The sequence below is a fragment of the Molothrus aeneus genome, chromosome 8 (genome assembly GCF_037042795.1).
Source record: "Molothrus aeneus isolate 106 chromosome 8, BPBGC_Maene_1.0, whole genome shotgun sequence".
Taxonomy (NCBI): domain Eukaryota; kingdom Metazoa; phylum Chordata; class Aves; order Passeriformes; family Icteridae; genus Molothrus; species Molothrus aeneus.
In genome coordinates, this window is record NC_089653.1 from 33,419,169 (window position 1) to 33,438,575 (window position 19,407).

The following is a 19,407-nucleotide window of genomic DNA, read 5'->3' on the forward strand; positions in this document are numbered from 1 at the left end:
TGCCAACAATGTACAAACACATATGTACAAGATTGATTGACAGTGGCCCAGAGACCGAGGGTGGCCCAGATTAATTTTTCCATCCATGAGAGGAAACATCCATCTTGATAGACCGCACCTTACTTCCCCTGAGGTGACAAAGGAGGTGCTTTTATGTTCCAGCTCTCTGACAGAGTAAACCTGAGTTTAAAGCCTCCTGTTGTTATTATCTACCCCATTGGGCACATAAGTCCCATGCAATAAAGCATCTGGCCTAATCTCATTGCTGCTGTAAATTGGCTGATTAGATTGTTCCTGCCCTGTGTTCCCAGATCCCTTGATCCTAATAGAAAACAAAAAAAAAATCCAAATACAACATTGAATTGGCATGCAGGATCTGAGGATTAGCTTCCTAAAGAAAGCCCATTCTGTGTTTAGGTGCCATCAACTCCTGCTTATTGGGAATTCACCCCAATCCTAGCTGAGTGTCTCTATCACCTGATAATCAATGCCAGGACTCAACTAGGGCTTCACAAAATACGATACTGTTCTTCCTCCAGGAGGATTGTGAGGGTGACAGCGCTACGACCTTCCTGGTGCCTTGGTCACCCTGCTCAGGAAGGGGAAAATGATGCCTCAGGTTTTAGCTTTTCTATGTTTCAGATTCTGTGCTGCTTTAATGTGCACTTTTGAGCTTCATATTAAGGGTTGGTGAGCTCTGTGCACAGAGCAGGGAGACAAAACAATTCCTGCTCCAGCTGGGCACCAAGGACAAATGACCCAAATCTCAGCCCCAGAGCACAAACCCCGTGGGCTGGAGAGAGAAAAACAAGCAGGGTGGGACTGCAGGGGCTAAAGCTGGAATGGGACAATGAACTGCAAGGTGCAAATGGAGCAGAACTGATCCCAGGGACAGAGCCCGTGCCCGGCCGTGCATTTTGGGGCCATTTTGGTTCATCTTGGGTGCAGCCCTGGCTGGGCTCTGGTGCTGCCCAAGGTGGATCCATGGAGGAGATGCTTTTAATAAATCCCTGCTTTATTCTGGAGCTCTGTCCAGCCTCTGTCCTAGGGCAGCCTGCACAAGGCATCAGAGTGACACCACACTGGAGCCTATGGGGAGATGATCTTTAAGGGCTCTTCCAATTCAAACCATTTCATGATCTGAGCTCCTATTAAACCACCCCTCTATTCTTCCTCCATGCGGGAAAACACCACCAGAAACAGCTCCTTTGTATCCCTTGGGAAGGAGCCTCTTGGGAACCCAAATGGGCAGAGGTAGATCAAGAGTTTATTAACGAGGTGAAATCCAGATAAATTTTATCAACTCTTTAAACCAGCTGCCTGTGGTTTGGACAATTCAATAATTTCACAGCCTCAGGGAAAGCATTTTCTTCCTCCTCTGTTTCTTTCATGGTTTCTAACAACATTTGCCTCATATTTTCTTCACTTCATTTACTTCTACCTACAGGTTTAAGACCTTTACATGCCTTCCAAAACTCTCAAGCTTCCCCCAGATTTCTACAGGGCACCAAAGAAGAATGTTCCTTGAGAGACTTTATTTTGGATGCATCTCTCATGCTCCAGTAGTTAATTTGACATTTATTTCTTTTGTTGAGGGCTGCACAGATGGAGACATCCTGCAAGAGTCCAAAGGCATGTCAGAAACGCTCCTGATTAGCTACAAACTCCTGTGCCAATATTTTAAATAATTTACTTTTCCTTTTTTTCTGTTGAAAATATGTATTATTTCCTCCTCTCAATCTTTAGCAAAGAATTGGGTCTTTAAAGCTTGCCCAGCTGATCCTGTGCTCGTTGGGAGCTTTCAAGCTTCACTGCATCTTGTGAAAAAAATATCCACACGTACACAAAGTAATTGTGGTGAGCTGAAAACCTCAGGCTTTGTCCTGAGGACATATCAGGCAGACTGTACTGATATTTGGGATATTGCTTGATTTAGCCTCGTGGGGGGTTTTTTACAACTTCTTTTCCTCAACAAAACATGCCATTTTTCCCTGTCACCAAGAGCACACAGAATCACAACACTTAGCCATCGTTATATTTGGCTTTTCTGCTGCCTAAGCTAAGCTTAGCTAAACAAAACCAAGTCCAAACATACTGCTCAGCAATCAGTGATTGTTTTTTAAACCCTCCTGCATTCTGCTGACTGCTCCCCAAACAGAATTTATTTATTTTACCTTGGAAGGGCTGGATTTTCTCCACACACCACTCTCCCGTTGAAGGCCTGTGCATGTCCTCTGACCATCAGGGCCCCAGCGCTTTTGTGTCACCCCTGGGGAAAAACACAGAGAAAAGAACATTATTGTCAGTGTTTTGGAGGAGATGAGTTAGAAAATGTGCTTTTAAATGGAGTGCAGCAGGAGGGAAGGAGTCCTGGAAATGATCTGATTGCCCTGGGATCTGTTTCTCCCCCTGCATAGAAGAGGCTCTGGAAAAACCCTGGGATTCTATTGCTGGGACTTGGACAGTCCCACACTGTGTCCAGGGCTGATCCAAAGCTGCATTATCTCTGCTTTTGATTTTCATGGCTTTGGGCATGACTGTGGAGGGACTGGGGAAGCTGGGAAATGTGGATTTCTATTATAATCCTGCATTAATTAAGGGATGGGACCACAGTTGGGCTAAGAAGGATTTATTGCTCAGACAAACATCAGTCTCAGAGTCCCTGAGATTTCAGAGGAGCAAGCATTCAGCCATAGCTCAAGAGCAGTCACAAGTTCTTTGTTACAAGGCACTCTAGAACTTTCTAAGCCAATGGACAGGTGCCACAGGGTTTATTTTGCTTTTCTGACCCATCACCTTTACTCACTTCTGCTGCACTGAGGATACTTTTGTCCAATGGGCTCCTGTCTCACAGGCACACATCTGCTTCTGTTCTAACTTCTGAACTCTCAGTTTATTCCACACAACCCCACCCCTACATTATAAACCCTTCACCACCTTATCAGTGCAGTTTCTCCCTTACTTCAGGCATATTCTTACTTACAACTATAGAAATATGAGTTTATGATTTTTCTGCTTAATATCTGTGTATTGTATTTTTACATCAATCCAAGCTTCTTCCAAGGCTGCAGATCAAACCCTTCAGTGTCTGTGGAAGTTTCTATCTTTCCATTTCCCACAGATTTCAACAAACACCCTTTCTGTGCCCTCTGCAGAATGGGGAGCACAGACAGCCCAGCAATGAGCTGGATTTCACTGGCACTGAGTAACCTTCACATTTAAAGATCTGCAGTGATTCCAAACCATTTCCACAAATTCTATTACATCACAACATTCCCAGTTCAGTGACAACTGTTCCATCAGCACCTCAACCTCTGCTTTTGTCACGGGCTGTTTTCTGCAAGCACTATTCCCTCTCTGCAGCTTTTTGCATGGAGCTAATTTCCATTTAACACAGTCTGGGCTATTGCACTGATGCATTACGTCTGTTGTCAACTGTTTTGCCAGAAATTACGTTACTTTCTAGTTTGTATTAAGCATCCAAAATTAATTTTCAGAAATTCTCCATTTGGACTGAAATCTCTTGACGTTCCTGGCTGTTGTTTTACAGCAACATGTCACACCACTGGTAAGACCTTTTGTATTATTTTTCTTCCACCCAGGCAGGCTGCCACAGGAGAAAATTTTTTGCTAAGCAGAATTTCAGTTTATGTGTTACATTATATTAACAAAGGAATATAAATCATCTCCACTTTAGGAACTGTTTATTAAACCATACCCACCACAACAGAATTCATCTCCTTGGGTGAAGGGCAAGAGGAAGAAAATATCATATCTATCCCTCAAGAAATCTTTAGTCCCACCACAACATTTAGAAGGTGTTTGATGAGTTTTTGTTTTAATAAGGTACACTAAAATATACTTTAACGCTTCCCTAGCATATCTCCAAGATGCCACCATGTATGTCCTTAGCTGGCATGAAGGAAGAGGTTTGTTTTTGTCATTGAGCAACAGAGTCCAGAGCCACAGAGCAAGCAGCTGGACTCATTAGCCACAGTGTGGGCAAAACCAGAATCCAGCAAACAGCCAGAGCAGAGGGCTCACTCCATGGTTTTTGGCAAAGGAATAATGCTGGGTTGCCATCAGTGCAAAGGCAGGGAACCTGGTCTAGCACTGGAAACTGCTGGCACCAAACACAGGTGAGATGCCTTGGAGCCAGCTCCTCACCCTGCCATGGTGCACAGTGAGGAGCACAGGATCCAAGGACAAAATCCTCCTCTGCTGCTGGGGAAGCCTCATGGAAAGGTTATTTTCAGTGTATCACCTGTGGTGAATCACACGTGGGCACCTTCATGGTGAAGAACAGCCATGCGTGCTCTTATTTATTTTTTAAAGCAATTAAATGGGGAATAACCTGCAGAGAGGGGTAAAGAAGAAAATCTTGGATTGAGTAGGACATTAATAGAAATTTGATAAAAACTCCTATGTAATTAAAGCAACAACTTCCACTAAGTTATCAATATTTTCCTGAAATGCTTTGCAGTAAAAACCCCACAGTTCTCAGATTAAGGAGGAAACTACAACAGGAGATCATCAACTTCTGAATCTCAACTGGTGCACAAGGAAATCCAGAGGCAGTCCAGGGATAAATCAGATCCCATTGTCTCATTCTTCCATGAATTTCATTCAAATGCATTTCCAGCACCAGAGAAAGACTGAGGACTACAGGGTTGAAGAAGAACAAGTTGTCAAAGTCCACAGAACAGGCAAATTATTCTTATCCAAGTAACCTCCGATGATTAGCAATAATCTGTGGGTACAACCTTCCAATATCCCACAGATCCCTTGGAACAGATTGGTAAATTTATGCCTAACTTTAAAAAGTAGCTGTTTCTGGAGGAGAAGAGGCAGGAAGAATTGAGATGAGAAGAAGAAGAGGAAATATTTATTTCTTTAGCTAAATCATCCACAGTGGAGTTTTGCATTGCGTTTTGTACCCTATCCTGTGCAAGGACATTCTCATATTGCTATATGAATCCTACAGCTGGAAAACACTCAAACTTTTGGCAACTCATTGAATGTATTTGCTGAGGCAGATTAAATGGCATTGGTGGCAAAAGCACAGGCATTTATCACAGTATTATTAAATCTATCGTTGGAAGTTTCACGTTTGTTAATTCATGTTAAGAGAACAAGCAAAAAAACCCAAAAACCCCAAACCTTTAAAAATAGCTTGAATCTGTGTTTGCAATGAAGGCACTACAGGGAGTACAAGGCTTTAGCTGAGACATGTCCCACACTGAGCGTTCAAATGCTCACTGCTGACAAAACACATTGCCCTGGAACCCTTGTTACACAACAAAATGCAAAGTTCACTTTTTCCCTGGTGTGAAAACATGAAAGAAATGGCATTTCAAGTACTTTCTGTCTCTGTGGGGAGCAGGAGAAACTTATTTCACTCCAAGCTGAAATCCTGAGGATTGGTTTAACCTCCCCAGACCTTCCCTTCCCACCACAGTCAATTAAAAATGGGAGATGCCATGAGGAACAGAGGAGCAACTGCTTGCACATGACCTCTGTCCTGTGACATCTTCACTCTTCTTAATTTTCTCCCCTCACAAATCCTGTTTGTTGAACCAAATGCTGCATTCCTTGGCGAGGGAGCTGGGGGTGCTCAGCCTGGAGGAAAGGAGACTCAGGGCTGCCCTCATCGCTCTCACAGCTCCTGAAAGGTGCCTGTGCTCAGCTGGGGCTGGGCTCTTTCTCCAGCAGCACTGACACAACCAGAGCACTCAGCCTCAAGGGAAATACAGGTTGGATATCAGCAAAAAGTTTTTTACAGAAAGGGTGATAAAGTTCTGGAATGGCTGCCCAGGGAGGTGCTGGAGTCCCCATCCCTGGGTGTGTTTAACAAAGCCTGGATGTGGCCCTGGGTGCCAGGGTTGAGTTGAGCTGTTGGGGCTGGGCTGGACTCGATGATCTTGAAGGTCTCTTCCAACCCAGTGATTCTGTGAATTCTGTGAATTCTGTGAGGCATCTGGACATCCGGCTGCAGCCCAGGGTTTTCCTAATTACAGAGTGCAGCTGGAACCGATTCTCCCCCCTCGTCTGGAGTGCCTGGATCCTGCCTCGGGCCAACTGGCAGCTGCCTCAGATAATGGCTCAGCAAAGATGTGCTTGTAAATCAGCTGCTGAAGCCCAGATCGATGGCAAAGGTGAGGGAGCTGCTGAGGAATCACAAAGGTGAGGGAGCTGCTGAGGAATCACGGCCTGGGAATGTTTGGCAGGCCCAGGACAGCCCCACACGGAGCCAGCTCAGGTTTTGTGCAAAACCTGGGACTCACATAAAAACCATGGAAAATGCTGATTTCCCAGTGGTTCAGGTCTTTGCCAGGCTGGAGGACACTGTTTGATGACAAACCACGAGTGAGAAGGACATTGAGGGGCTGGAGGGTGTCCAGGGAAGGGAATGGAACTGGGAAGGGCCTGGAGAATCCCTGAGGGAGCCGGGCAGGGGCTGCAGAATCCCTGAGGAGCTGGGCAGGGGCTGCAGAATCCCTGAGGGAGCCGGGCAGGGGCTGGAGAATCCCTGAGGGAGCCGGGCAGGGGCTGCAGAATCCCTGAGGAGCTGGGCAGGGGCTGCAGAATCCCTGAGGGAGCCGGGCAGGGGCTGCAGAATCCCTGAGGGAGCCGGGCAGGGGCTGCAGAATCCCTGAGGGAGCTGGGCAGGGGCTGCAGAATCCCTGAGGAGCCGGGCAGGGGCTGCAGAATCCCTGAGGGAGCCGGGCAGGGGCTGCAGAATCCCTGAGGGAGCCGGGCAGGGCCTGCAGAATCCCTGAGGGAGCCGGGCAGGGGCTGCAGAATCCCTGAGGGAGCTGGGCAGGGGCTGGGCCTGGAGCAAAGGAGGCTCAGGGGCCCTTGTGGCTCTGCACAGCTCCTGCCAGGAGGGCACAGCCGGGGGGGTCGGGCTCTGCTCCAGGGCACAGGGACAGGAGCAGAGGGAATGGCCTCAGGCTGGGCCAGGGCAGCTCAGGGTGGGATATTGGGGAAAATTCCTTCACCAAAAGGGTTTTCAAGAATTGGAACAGTCTGCCTGGGCAAGCAGCAGTATCACCACCCCTGGAGATGTTCAGAAATCTTGTGGAGGTGGCAGCTGGGGACATTGCTTAGTGGTGACATTGGCAGTGCAGGGGGAATGGTTGGACTCGATGATTTCAGAGCTTTTCCAACTTCAAGCATTCTGTGATTGACACCCAGAGTGACACCAGGCAGAGCTGGAATGACTTTAGACCACTGGCCCTGGCCTCATCCCCAGTTTTTGTCAGGAAAGTGGCATATTTTAGTCACTTACTGTTCACATGCTGACAAATCTCAAATGTGTGTCAGCACTTCTGGTCTCCCTTGTTCTGCTCCAAGCCCTGCTTGCTCTGCACTGACCACGTCCCCTGTCCCCTCTGAGCCATCAGCATCACCTCACAGTGAACTCTGGAGCCTCCAGGAACCTCCAGTGCTTCCCTGAAAACACCATCAAACAGCATTGCAGAACACACACACTGCTATGAAAAGAGGAAACTTCTCCACTTTACAAAAAAATTACTTTTTTTGTTGATCTTAGTTCAACATCCATGAGACTGGTGAGAGGAGTTGGGCTCCCACTCATGTCCATGGCAGCAGGATCCCTACAGCACTCAAAAATTCCCAAAAATTCCTCAAATTCCCCACTTAGCACCTGGGAGCTAAAGGACAGGGATGGCTTAGCTGCAGGGTGGGGTATCAGAGCAATCACTCTGCTAACACAGTGTCTCACTTAAACATTTTTTTTAAGGCCTTTTCTTCCTTTGTATTACTCTTACTGGAGGAAGTAATTTATACTCGACTCTGTTTAAAACATTAGAACTGTTTAAATTTCCTCGTGGCTTTTTAAAATTCAAATACCTGTGGAAGCCTGGAGGAAAAAGAAGTGTCGTGGTTAAAGATTCATCAGGCTCCCTGCTCAGTAAGGGCTGGGAGTGATCATGGTTTACACCTTCAGATCTGAGGTGAGTCATCCAAAAAATCCTCCCAGACGTGGTGGATGCATCAGAGATGAAAGCCAAGCTGGAATGAGCACCGGAACCAAACCTGTGTCTTCTGCTCTTCTTCATGTGTCATAAAGAGAGGATATCATAAAACTGCAGAGCCTGGTGTCACCTGAAATAAAACTGAGCAGCAAAGCTAAAGTTCACATTCCTGGTATGAAAAGTAGAGACACGAATGCTGAAAATTCCACCTTTTGTCAGAGTCCTTGCTGGTGTCAAATTGATTTATAGGGAATTTACCAAAAAATGTGTTTAGTTGCTAGAGGAGAGAGTGCTGTGTCTCCAGCAAGCCTTGACACAGGCACATGGAATGGTTTGGGTTGGAAGGGACCTTAAGATCAAGGGCAGGGACACCTTCAACTATCCCAGGCTGCTCCAAGCCCCTTCCAACCTGGCCTTGGACACTTGCAGGGATCCAGGAAGCTTCTCTTGTTGTTCTTCCCAGACATTCTCCTGAGCCTCCCGAGTGATGTTAAATTCAAGGAAGAGGGGAGGGGCTACACTGATAATCTCTGCAGGATTTCACATTTAGCAGCCTTGGTGTAAGGAATTTTCACCAGGATGCTAAAGGGGAACAGGGAGTCATCCTGAGAGCTCAAACACACTAAAAACCACACAGGATGTGCTCCTCAAGAGAGTCCGACAGAGGGACAGTCCCTCAGTCCTCTCAGAGCATCTTTGCTGAATTTACAAAGGGAATAAAGAAAGAAAACTTGGAGGAGAAAGGGAAAAGGGAGAAAATGAAGAATTTTCTTAATTTTGTCTATGTGATGGATGTGCTGGGGGTGATCTCTGTCTTTATATTATTAATTGGAGATAAAGAATAACAGCAATGCATCATGAAAACACCTTTTTTTTTCACTTATGCATGGGTTTGAAGATCTAATTCCTGTGTCACCTGCACATCCTGACAGCAGGGGTCAAACAGCAACACGGGCTCAAAGCAGGGAAAGCAGCTCCAGCCCTTTCCTTGAAACCTCTCTTGTCATGAAAAAAGCCAAACCAACACAAACAAGCACTCTGCCACAAAAGAAAGCACTTGAACACCAAATGATGGTGTTTTAAGGCAGCTTGGTGGGGAAGGCTTTCAAATCAGAGCCAGCCTAACAGCCTGAAATCATTGCAGCCTGAAAAGGAGTCATTGTGTAAACAAAATAGAAAAGTTTTCTTTGTTGTTGTTTTTTTTTAACATGTCAGGATGGATTTTCTTCTGTTACAAGTGAGATTTGATAAGTGAATTATCTCTCCCTGCTTGCACACCTTGGAGCTGTGCTGGCTGCCTGCAGAGATGATTACAGGATCCACCATGGAAGGGACAAATGGGTTCTGGTCTGCTATCAAAAAGCCACAAGTCATGAATGTCTCATTATCTGTGCTATTAGAAGCAAGGTGCTCATCGGGGGGGGCTGGAAAGAGCACAGGAATTAGATCTTCAAACCCATGCATAAGTGAAAAAAAATGGTGTTTTCATGATGCATTGCTGTTACTCTTTATCTCCAATTAATAATATAAAGACAGGGATCACCCCCAGCACATCCATTACACAGACAAAATTAAGAAAATTCTTCACTTTCTCCCTTTTCCCTTTCTCCTTCAAGTTTTCTTTCTTTATTCCTTTTTTTTTTTTTTTTTTTTTTTTTTAATTTTCAGTGATGTGCTGTTGGGCAATCCAATATTATCCATACATCTCACCATGATCCTGGGACTTAGATACGTTTCTATAGTTTGGACACATTTTTCTAAAGGATTTAGCAAAGCAGTGAGAGGAGCAGGAACAACAAAAAACCCCCAAATTCTGCTCAGAGAAAAGGAATCCTCCTTAGGAGATCCTGGGAAATTCTGGTTCCTGTATGAGGTGCTCACACCAAAGGAGGTTCCTTGCCAAATTCCTGTCTGGTGACCATTTTATTCTTTTGGGAAACTGCTGATATCTCTTTAACCAAACCCTTCAGTGGGGTCAGGGATCCCAGGGAGGGGTTTTGCCCTGGAGGTGTCACTGGCCTGGCATGGGAAGCAAGAGAGGGGAAAAACCTCAAGCAAGGCACTCACTGGAGGCTGTTTTATGTCAGAAATTTGTAGTGCTGACTTTTGGATTAGACCAACCTGAATAAAAATATTCAATATTTCAATATGAACACTGGATGTGCCAGAAATTTGTACAGAAAATAAAGTAACCAGGAGACAGAAACAAAGAAAGGATGTGTGTCCAGGCAACATCAACACCAATTTTTTTCTAATTTTAGGGAATTCTGAAGACAATTCCTGGTTCAGAGCCTTGCACTGAGATTCATTAGTACCTACTGTCATATTATTTGGTTTATTGACCCTGAGCACCCAATATCCTCTCAGAACAAAGAGGTAATTAGCAGAAACATTCCATAAAGAGCTGATGGAAGGTTTCCTTCACCCCTCTCAGAATCCCCTTCCCAACCTGGCATTAAAACAACCCCATTTTAGAGACCACATCCATTTCTGGAAGTCCAGGAATGCCTGAGACAGCCAGAAAATTCTTAAGTGACTGTAAACATGACAAATACAGTGCATAATCAAACAAAGGCAAAGCAGTTCTGCAGCCAAAAATTATATTTATGAAGAGTGATTTTAGTGTTATTATGAGTATTTATGTAAAGGTCACAACATGCATAGAGTTTGATGGCACAAATGGATTCTGTAAATAAAAATTCTGCCTGTGTTGCTCAGAACTGGTAGCAATTACAAAATGTACACATTTGCCCAGAGCTGCTTGTGCATAATAAGAGCTCGAGGTTTTTGTGTAGCCTCCCAATTCAATATTTCTTACATTTACCTGCTTTTGAAAGAGAAATTCAGAGAGGACAAGTGTGCTGCCTGTTATGCATTTCATGACTCAATTTATGTCCTGCTGCAGGGTTTTTTTGAGATGCTTTGGCATAACAATGGTATTTATTGATTTTTTTTTTCTTTTAATACTCTTAAAACAGCAGTGACTCCAGAAAATGATGTGTGCCGTGGGTACAGATGTTTTTGTGGAAGTATCAAAGGAGTGACTCCAGCCCATATCTCTATCACTCCCATTTTGTTTCCAAAACAAAGAAATGGGATGTTCAGGAGCCAAATTTGACACTGAACGATTTGTACAACAAAACAAAACTTGCTAGATTTCCAGCCATGCCAGATTGAATACAGACTTTTCATGTTGCTTTTGTACAATAGAAGCATTCATTTTTTGTGTTATACTTGGGATTATTCTTTCTTTCTGGGAAACCTCTCACATTAACTGCTGTGATTACAGACATCACAAACTGCTTGATAAGAGGGGATGCAGGAGGCTAAAACCAAGATAAAAAAAAATCAGCTTTCACAGGATAAAAACACAATAGGCAAGATTTAAATAACTATGAGGCCTCAAAAGTTCAGTTTCTAAGTCGCTGGTGTGATGACAAATAGTTTTGTTTTGCAAAATTTAAGAATATTTTGCAGCTCCCTCTAATTTATTTCAGTTGCCATGGACTTGCCCCTATTTGAAATCTAACAGCTGAACTTTGCAGTTATTCCACCACGTAAAACTTTCCAGTTGTTGAATTATTACCTGAATTTGCCTTTGGAAGGGAAAGCAGAAAACCAAATCTCTATTCATAACGTGCTTTTACTACACACCCACATTTGTTTCATCTTGAAATTACCCTTTTTGGATTCCATTGCAACAGGTGGAGAAACCCAGATAGAGATTAAATAATCGAGATTAAACCAAAAATGTTGTCATATGACCATGAAACAGGGCATGGGGGCTGTTGGTTTTATCACCAGATTCAGCAGAAAACAATTGGCCTTTGCCATTGCCTTTTTTTTCTTTTCTAATCACTCAGGCTTTGAGCTCTGAAATGGTGCAGAAAAGTCCGGAATCGATGATTAAATGTTAAAGCCCTCAAACCTGTAACTCCTGGCAGCTTTTTGGGGTGAAACGTGGAGTTCTCTCCAGCTTTCTTTTGGCTGTGGATGTCACCTGGATGGGAAGGAGCAGGGCTGGGCTGTCAGCACCCAGCCCAGGCAGCCCTGACTGCTTTTCCGAGAGGGAAAGAGCTGCTGCCTAGCAACCACCCAAACCTGTTTGTGTATTCCAGTTCTTGTGCAAAAATAAGCTCAGATATCAAATTATTGCATTCAACAATAATTGCATTCAACACCAGAGCTGCATCAGATGGGTAAGAAAGAGCATTGTCCTGTAATTCCTCATTCTTCAAGGCTGTGTTTGTAAAATACACACACCTCCCCCCAACAAATCCAATGCCAGGCCAATCAGAAAAATATTTCAATATGTGAATAGTTTTTTTTTTTTGTAATAGTTATCCTTTAAGAGCTACTTGCATGGATAAAGTCATTCATATAGCTTTACATTTTAATGATGATGATGTCACTAAGGGTGATATAGGAACAAACTTAAAACTTGTTGCATTCTCTTGGGCATTACACAAATTTCCCTGGAAAAAAACTGACCCTGTGGTTTAGAAGTCCTGATTTTTCTCCTAATTATTATTTCTCCTAATTATTCACTGCATGTGAAACAAGTAAGGAAAAGAAAAACCAACCAAAACAACAAAAAAACCCAACAACTTTTGCACTGTGCCCTCTACTTAGATCACATTTTTAGCCTGATTTCCAAAAGGAATTTGATTAATGCCCTATCCTTCTTTATGCCCAACCAGAGATTTTTGAAGTTGTGGTCTCTTCCAAGCAAGTTGACAGAAGGGTTGATAGCTGATGTCCCAACAAGCTGACCACGAAAATCAGTGGATTTGTGGGAACGAGAGGATGCCACAGACAGAAGCTGACCAGGTAATCCCTGTTGGATCCATGGACACGTTTCCCACTCAGGCAGGACACTTCCCTTGTCATGGGAGCAGGCACAGGGGCAGATGGAAGAGGGGAAGGGAAAGGAGACATGAGGAGGAGTGAGGAACAATATTTGGGTCTGGGCTCATGGGCTCTGTCAGCTCTCATGGAATGGCCTCTTTTTGTCAGCCTGCATTTTCCATTTCACATTCTTGTTTTCATTCTCTAAAAATATATGGAAATCTCCTGGTAAGATTATGGAAATTGAGGGGCTTGGAGAAAATCAAATAATGCCACAGCTGCTTGACTCTGGTAGTGGGGTACCTCAGACATAACCATCTGTACTGTTAGAAGTCACAGAGCAAAGCACTGCTGGAGCAGTCACCCTCCTAAATGTGACAGACTCAGCATCAGATTCCCAGATTTTACTGCAGAGAATGCTTGGAATAATGCCATGTGAAGTGATAGCTGAGCAGCTCAGAACAACCAAATGCTGAAACAATTCTCTCTCCAAGGCAAATGAGGTGGCTGGGGACAGTTGCCACCAGCACCACTTTGTTTGTCCTGCAGTTGTTCCTTTCCACAACAATCTCTGATCCAGAGCCAACACACAAACCATTAAATAACTCAGCTGCACTCTTCCCCCAGCCAAACCCTCCACATCCAGCCTTTCCATTGGGTGCTTTGGGATGGAATTGATCCCAAACATCTCTCCTGCTTTTGGGACACAACTCCAAGGTTAGGTCAAGACTACTAGAGAAAGAAGCAGGGAAAGGAGCTTGCATGGTGTGAAGTAATGCTGTAATAAGACTTTGCTGGATGTGCTTTCAGAAACCTCTTTGGTCACTATTAATACTCCCTGTTCCATCAAACCCTGGGAATGACCTGCAGGACATGGCTGAGCCCTTTCAGGCTCAACAAGGAGCACCCTGAGCTCCCAGCCCTGTGCTGGGACGTGACCAGGTCAGGATCTGCCCAAAGCCAAGGGCAGCAAAGCTCAGGTGAAAGGTTCAGTTTATTCTGGGAAAGCTGCTGCTGGAAATGTGGATATGAAACTGTACAGCCAACCCACATGGCTGCAGCCCTCAGCAAACTGAGTGCACCCTTTCTGCACCCATATCTTCTTTTTATCCTGGTTTTCTTGGACCAATAGGCTCAGGTAGATATCTCTATTGGCTTAGTTCCACAGAGTTAATTTGCAATTTTAATTTGATGGGTTTTTTGGTTTGTGTAGTTTTGGTTTTTTGGTTTTTGGTTTTAAGGATGAGACATGGCTTTGTCTGTTTTGTTTGCTTTTTTTTTTTTTTTTGGTTTGTAATGGATGTGTTTTTACATCCGCTCCAAAAAGGTCCCTTGGTGGCTCTTATATCCAAAGGGAAAATGGAGAAAAGCCTGGTCTTTGCTAGGACAGGTAAAAATGTGTGCTGGGAGCACTCCAGCAGCTGTCCCACCCTGAGGAAGTAAACAGGCCAGTTTTATTTCCAACTCTGCACCACGGAGCTCAGTGATCCTGAATTTTCTCTCCTCAAACCCACCCATGCAATCTGGATGGTGGGAATGCTAAACAGATGTGCACACACAGGGATTCACTCTAGAGAGCACTGCATTAGTCAAGGGAGGCAAAACGGCCAATATTTACAACAGGAGAATTTACTGTAAATTAAACCCAACCAACAGCAGCCAACAGGACAGACAAACACTGCAGGGATACCTGCAAGGGCATTGGGTTAAAGGTTAGTCCTCTTTAAACAGATTAAAACCCAAGCTTTTAAATTTTTTCCTTTAAAATTTTTTTTCAAAAAAAAAAATTTCAAATACTCTCAGAAGTACATGCACTTTATGCACTTTTTGGTGCTTAGTGGGATAAAGGTCATCTATGATGTTAAAAAAAAATCCCAATAATTCCAGCAAGTCACTCATTATTTAAATAAAAAGGCAAAAATATTTCTTACAACCTAAACTGAAAGCATGATTTTGGAGGATGTGTCTTGTCTATGTCATATTGACTTAAAACCATCTTATTACTCTAAATGTAGTTAGCCTTAGTTAAAAGAATGTTGGGATTAACACCTTGGCCAGAAATTTAATGCTGATCGATGTATAAATGTAGATTTATATACTTCATTCAACAGTTAACGGAAGTTTATTAAGTCAAAATTATGTGGATTTCTCTAATTTATAATGGTCTTTTTATATTTCAATAAAATACTGAAATGAGCACAAGATGTTTCTGTGCCTTGGGTGTACATTGGTGTTTCTGGCTGTGTATTGTGATAATATTAGGATTTTCCCAGGATTTCCAAGGTTGAGAACATGGGGTTTGGGGGATTTTTGGTGTTTTGGGTTTTTTCCACTTAGTTCCCTGTTCCCTTTTAAAAAGCAATAGCTAAATCAAGGTGTTATTTATTTCCTTGCATATAGACAACTAAAAGTTTCACCAGCTCCAAACCTTACTCTTCCCAACCCTCTCCTTTCCTAACAAAGCTTCCATGTCATGGTTGTCCATTGGCAGAGCTGGATAAATATGGTAAATGAGCTGGATAAATATGGTAAATGAGCTGGATAAATCTGGTAAATAGAGCTGGAAAGATCTGGTAAATAGAGCTGGAAAGATCTGGTAAATGCTCAACCCAAATTACTGTAACTCCACTCAGATTCCTGGAAAAAACTCCTCCTTTTTGGACACAACTCCAAGGCTAGGTCAAGACTACAACAGAAAGAAGCAGGGAAAGGAGCTTACATGGTGTGAAGTAATGCTGTAATAAAATCCAATATTTCCCTGAAGAAGTTTGCAATACCTGCACCTACAGCAGGTTATGATAACAGCCTCTGCTTTGTGGGGAGAAATAAACAGCTTTATGTTCCTGACCTCCAGCACACACTGCCACGAAATCAGAGTGCAATTGGAGCTATTTGCTGCTTTTTAGACATTCATTTCTCTTCCCTGGTGCTGAAAAGGCCTGGCTGAAGGCAGCTTATACTAGATTAGGCTTCCAACACCTTCATGCATTATAGACTCCAAAGACATTTTTTCCTCCCGCTCTGAGAAGGTGAAAGTGTTGAGTCATTTCTTTTAAAGACCTGGTAGAAGTTATTGTTCATTAAATGAAAGAGCTAGTGCTCAAGGCAGGGCTCAGAGCTGCTCTGCCAGACTAGGCTTAGGGATGCTCTCCCAGGCTGGGCTCAGGGATGCTGCTCCAGGCTGAGCTCAGGGATGCTCTCCCAGGCCTGGCTCGGGGATGCTGCTCCAGGCCCAGCTCAAGGATGTTTCATATCCAGCTGCAGCTTCCATGTCCCCTCATGACTCAGCTCCTGCTCCCCTCTGCTGCTCTGCTCACCCTTCCCTGGCTTAGCTGAGCCAGGCTCAGCAGCTTGCCTGAGATCCTGACAGGGATTACCAGGAGCTCATGGATGCAGCCAGTGCCAGCAATAATTAGGGTTTCAAACGCGAGCGCCTGGTGGGAAGGGATTGTCATTTGTGGAGCCAGTCCCTTTAATGCAGAAACAACCCCCGTGCTATGGAGAGGATAATTTGGCAGTTCCAGTCCCAGTGGCTCAGAGACATAAAATCCAGGCTCATCAATGTGTAAGATTAGAAGTAATTAGCCCCTATATGGCAAAGTCATCGCTCAGGAACTCGGCGCCGTCTGGGGACTCGGTGTAACGGTGCCTCAGGGACAAGTAAGATGGGACCTTTGACTTGAGCGATTTGGAAGGGGCTGAGACCTAATTAAATCTGCAAAGATGCTGTAACTGCATTAAAAGGGATTTTTAAATATGAGCCATATTCCTTTTCACTAAACAAACTAGGTGTATTCCACCCTGGAACAGGGAGAGAATTAATCAAGGGACAGCGAGCCAACAGCTGCTGTGCGGCTGCCAAAGAGAAGATGATACAGGATTATACAGAATTGAAGAGCATTTAATAAGAATTCAGGGATACTTACAAGAATTGAAGAATATTTAACAGGATTTTTGGAAGGATGAGGTTTTATTCAGCTGTGGTGAAAACCAAGCACATAACCCTCATTGTAAATCCAAGAGAATGTAGGGATTTTTTAAATCTGTTTCTCCAAATGCTTAACTTATAATAAACACTGATTGCCTTACATAAATAAAAGCTAATTTCCTTGTAAAAAATAATATACAATTTACTTTTTCACTCATTAAAAAAACCAACTTGCAGCTTTTCAAAGAGGGGTACACAGGGCTATTATATTTCTGCTACTGAGCTCTACACAGCACTTCCCATCTTCCTTTTCCTTAATAAGGCTTGGCATTTTGTACTGGAAAAAGGAAAGATTGTTAAGTTCTCTTCTCAGCAGTGATTGCCTCATTTATATGATCTTATCTTCTCCCAAGGATAAAAAAAATTTCACTGTATAATATTAATATTTTTCTAGCATAATTCAGCCCTCTGCCTTTGTCAGTGCAGAGCTGGATCCTCAAAGCCTGGAAGGTGAGTGGAAAAGTGTTTTAAGGGCATGAACTCAGAGTGGGACAACAGAAACATCCTGATGGCAAAGAGAAAAGGGCACTGGGATGACACAGGGAAGTTTAGACACTTCATCATTCTGCCTAAAAAAGATTAACTACAACAGCATCAAACTCATGGGCAGGCAGGTCAATGCTGAGAGAAATCACCATTTAGGCAAAAATCTTCAATATTATTTTTCTAAAGTCTCAGAAGCAATTAGATCTTTGCATTTTTGATGGTGGTAGGGCTATAGTTACTGCTTTTACAAAAGAACCATATTCAGCCATTCCTGAGGGAATTCAGGGTTATTTATACTGAAATTATGCATTGTTATTATACTGAAATTATCCATTGCTACTTATACTGACATTACCCATTGTTTGGACTGCCTATAAACCTGTGAAGTCAGTAATCTTTATTTGAGCCAAACTTGGTGAACAAACCCATAAATACATTATCTCATAGAACACATCTACAGCCTATGGGGTGACTGAAAGCCTGTTATTAGCATGATCCCAAAAATGATTCACTCAACAAACCCCTTACAAACCAGCCCCAAAAATAAAGAGGACACCTCCCTGGGGGTGTAGTTCTGAGTTAATTTTAGAGGAATTTTGATCATGGAATGGTTTGGGTTGGAAGGGACCTAAATCCCACCCCATCCCACCCCCTGCCATGGTGTCTCAGGTTTAGCTGGGTGCGTATTCAATTCAAAATTCCCATCTGTCAGAGCTGGGACACTTATCTCTGTTCATGGGGCAGTTTTCTTTATCTCTCCCACAACCAATCCTCCCCCCAGGAGATCTCTGCTGTTCATGGGCCATTAATTATTAATTATCTTCTGTCCATGGCCAGTGAGTGTCCCTGCATGGCTGATCCAATCCCACCATCCCATGGGGAGATGCTCCGCCCAGGGGAGGAGCCAAGCATTCCTACCTGGATCCAATCTGAGCTTTGGGACAGCACAGCAGCCTTTGCCCAGTGCATTGCCAGAGGAGCAGCTTCTGCTGCCCTGCATGGCCAGAGGGAGCCCAGGCCCATCTCCAGCAGCGCTGGAGCTGCAGAGGAAAACTCCCCCCTTGTGCAGGATCCCTGCTCCAGCAGAGCCACAGCTGGCACTGCAGGAGGGCTGAGCCCCCATGGGATGGGGCTGTGCCACCACCCTGACACACAGGGGGACAGGGCATGGTCTGACTCTCTCAGTGTTGTTTTGTATTACTGGTTTTTTATTTTTATATTTTCTTTTTTTTTCTCCTAATAAAGAACTGTTATTCCTTCTCCCATATCTTTGCCTGAGAGCCCCTTAATGTCAAAATTATAACAATTCAGAGGGAGGGGATTTGCAGTTTCCATTTCAGGGGAGGCTCCTTCCTTCCTCAGCAGACACCTGTCTCTTCAAACCAAGACACATGGGCAAGGACACCTTCCAATATCCCAGATGCTCCCAGCCCCAATGTCCAGCCTGGCCTTGGACACTTGCAGGGATGCAGGGGCAGCCACAAATGCTCTGGGCCATGCACTGAGTACCTCAACCACTGCTGAGCTGTGGAAATTAATTTCTCATCATAATCATGGCTAAGTGGAGCTGTGCTCTCCCTTAATTCCAGCAGGTACATGGAATAGTTTCTTCTCTGCCCCATTTGGGCAGATCCTGGTGTCATTCCTGGGGATATCCATCCCTGAAGAATGCAGTTCCAGCAGCAGCTGTGTGGGAAAGCTCAGTGGGCTCTTTCTTTACAAGAACAGAAATTTAACCAGTGACTGTGTTTTTAGTAAAGCTTGATGAGCTCGATGGCTCCTCAATCACCATGAGAAAAATCAACAGCAATCAAAGTGCTCTGGTATTTCAAACTTTCAAGTGACCTTTCAAGGGGATTTCAGTGTGAAAATACAATATGGGGAAACTCTGTGGATTTGGGGATTCATCTTATAGCCAAAGCCTTTGCTAAATGTCTCCTGCTAGAAATGCAGAATAAACAGCAGTTGGGATCAAAGGTAGGGGAATAAAAATGAAGGAAAAGGTGGGTGGTGACCAGCTGGTGACCTGGGTCAAGCACACATGTAATAATTTTCTGCAATTCTGTGTGTTAGAAATGTCCCTCA

The 19,407-nt window shown here is 44.0% G+C and overlaps 1 protein-coding gene across 3 annotated transcripts in view; it reads right to left on the bottom strand.

The window, feature by feature from the left end:
* Positions 1-19,407, bottom strand: part of C8H10orf90 (chromosome 8 C10orf90 homolog) — a 76,490-nt gene that overhangs the window by 29,986 nt on the left and 27,097 nt on the right. For 2 of the 3 annotated variants that reach the window (XM_066554546.1, XM_066554545.1), the window contains exon 2: positions 2,175-2,269. In XM_066554546.1, coding sequence (XP_066410643.1) covers positions 2,175-2,269 — 95 coding nt within the window. Of the gene's footprint in view, positions 1-2,174; positions 2,270-7,291; positions 7,383-19,407 lie in introns of those variants that run through there. The other variant, XM_066554547.1, reaches the window with a different exon arrangement.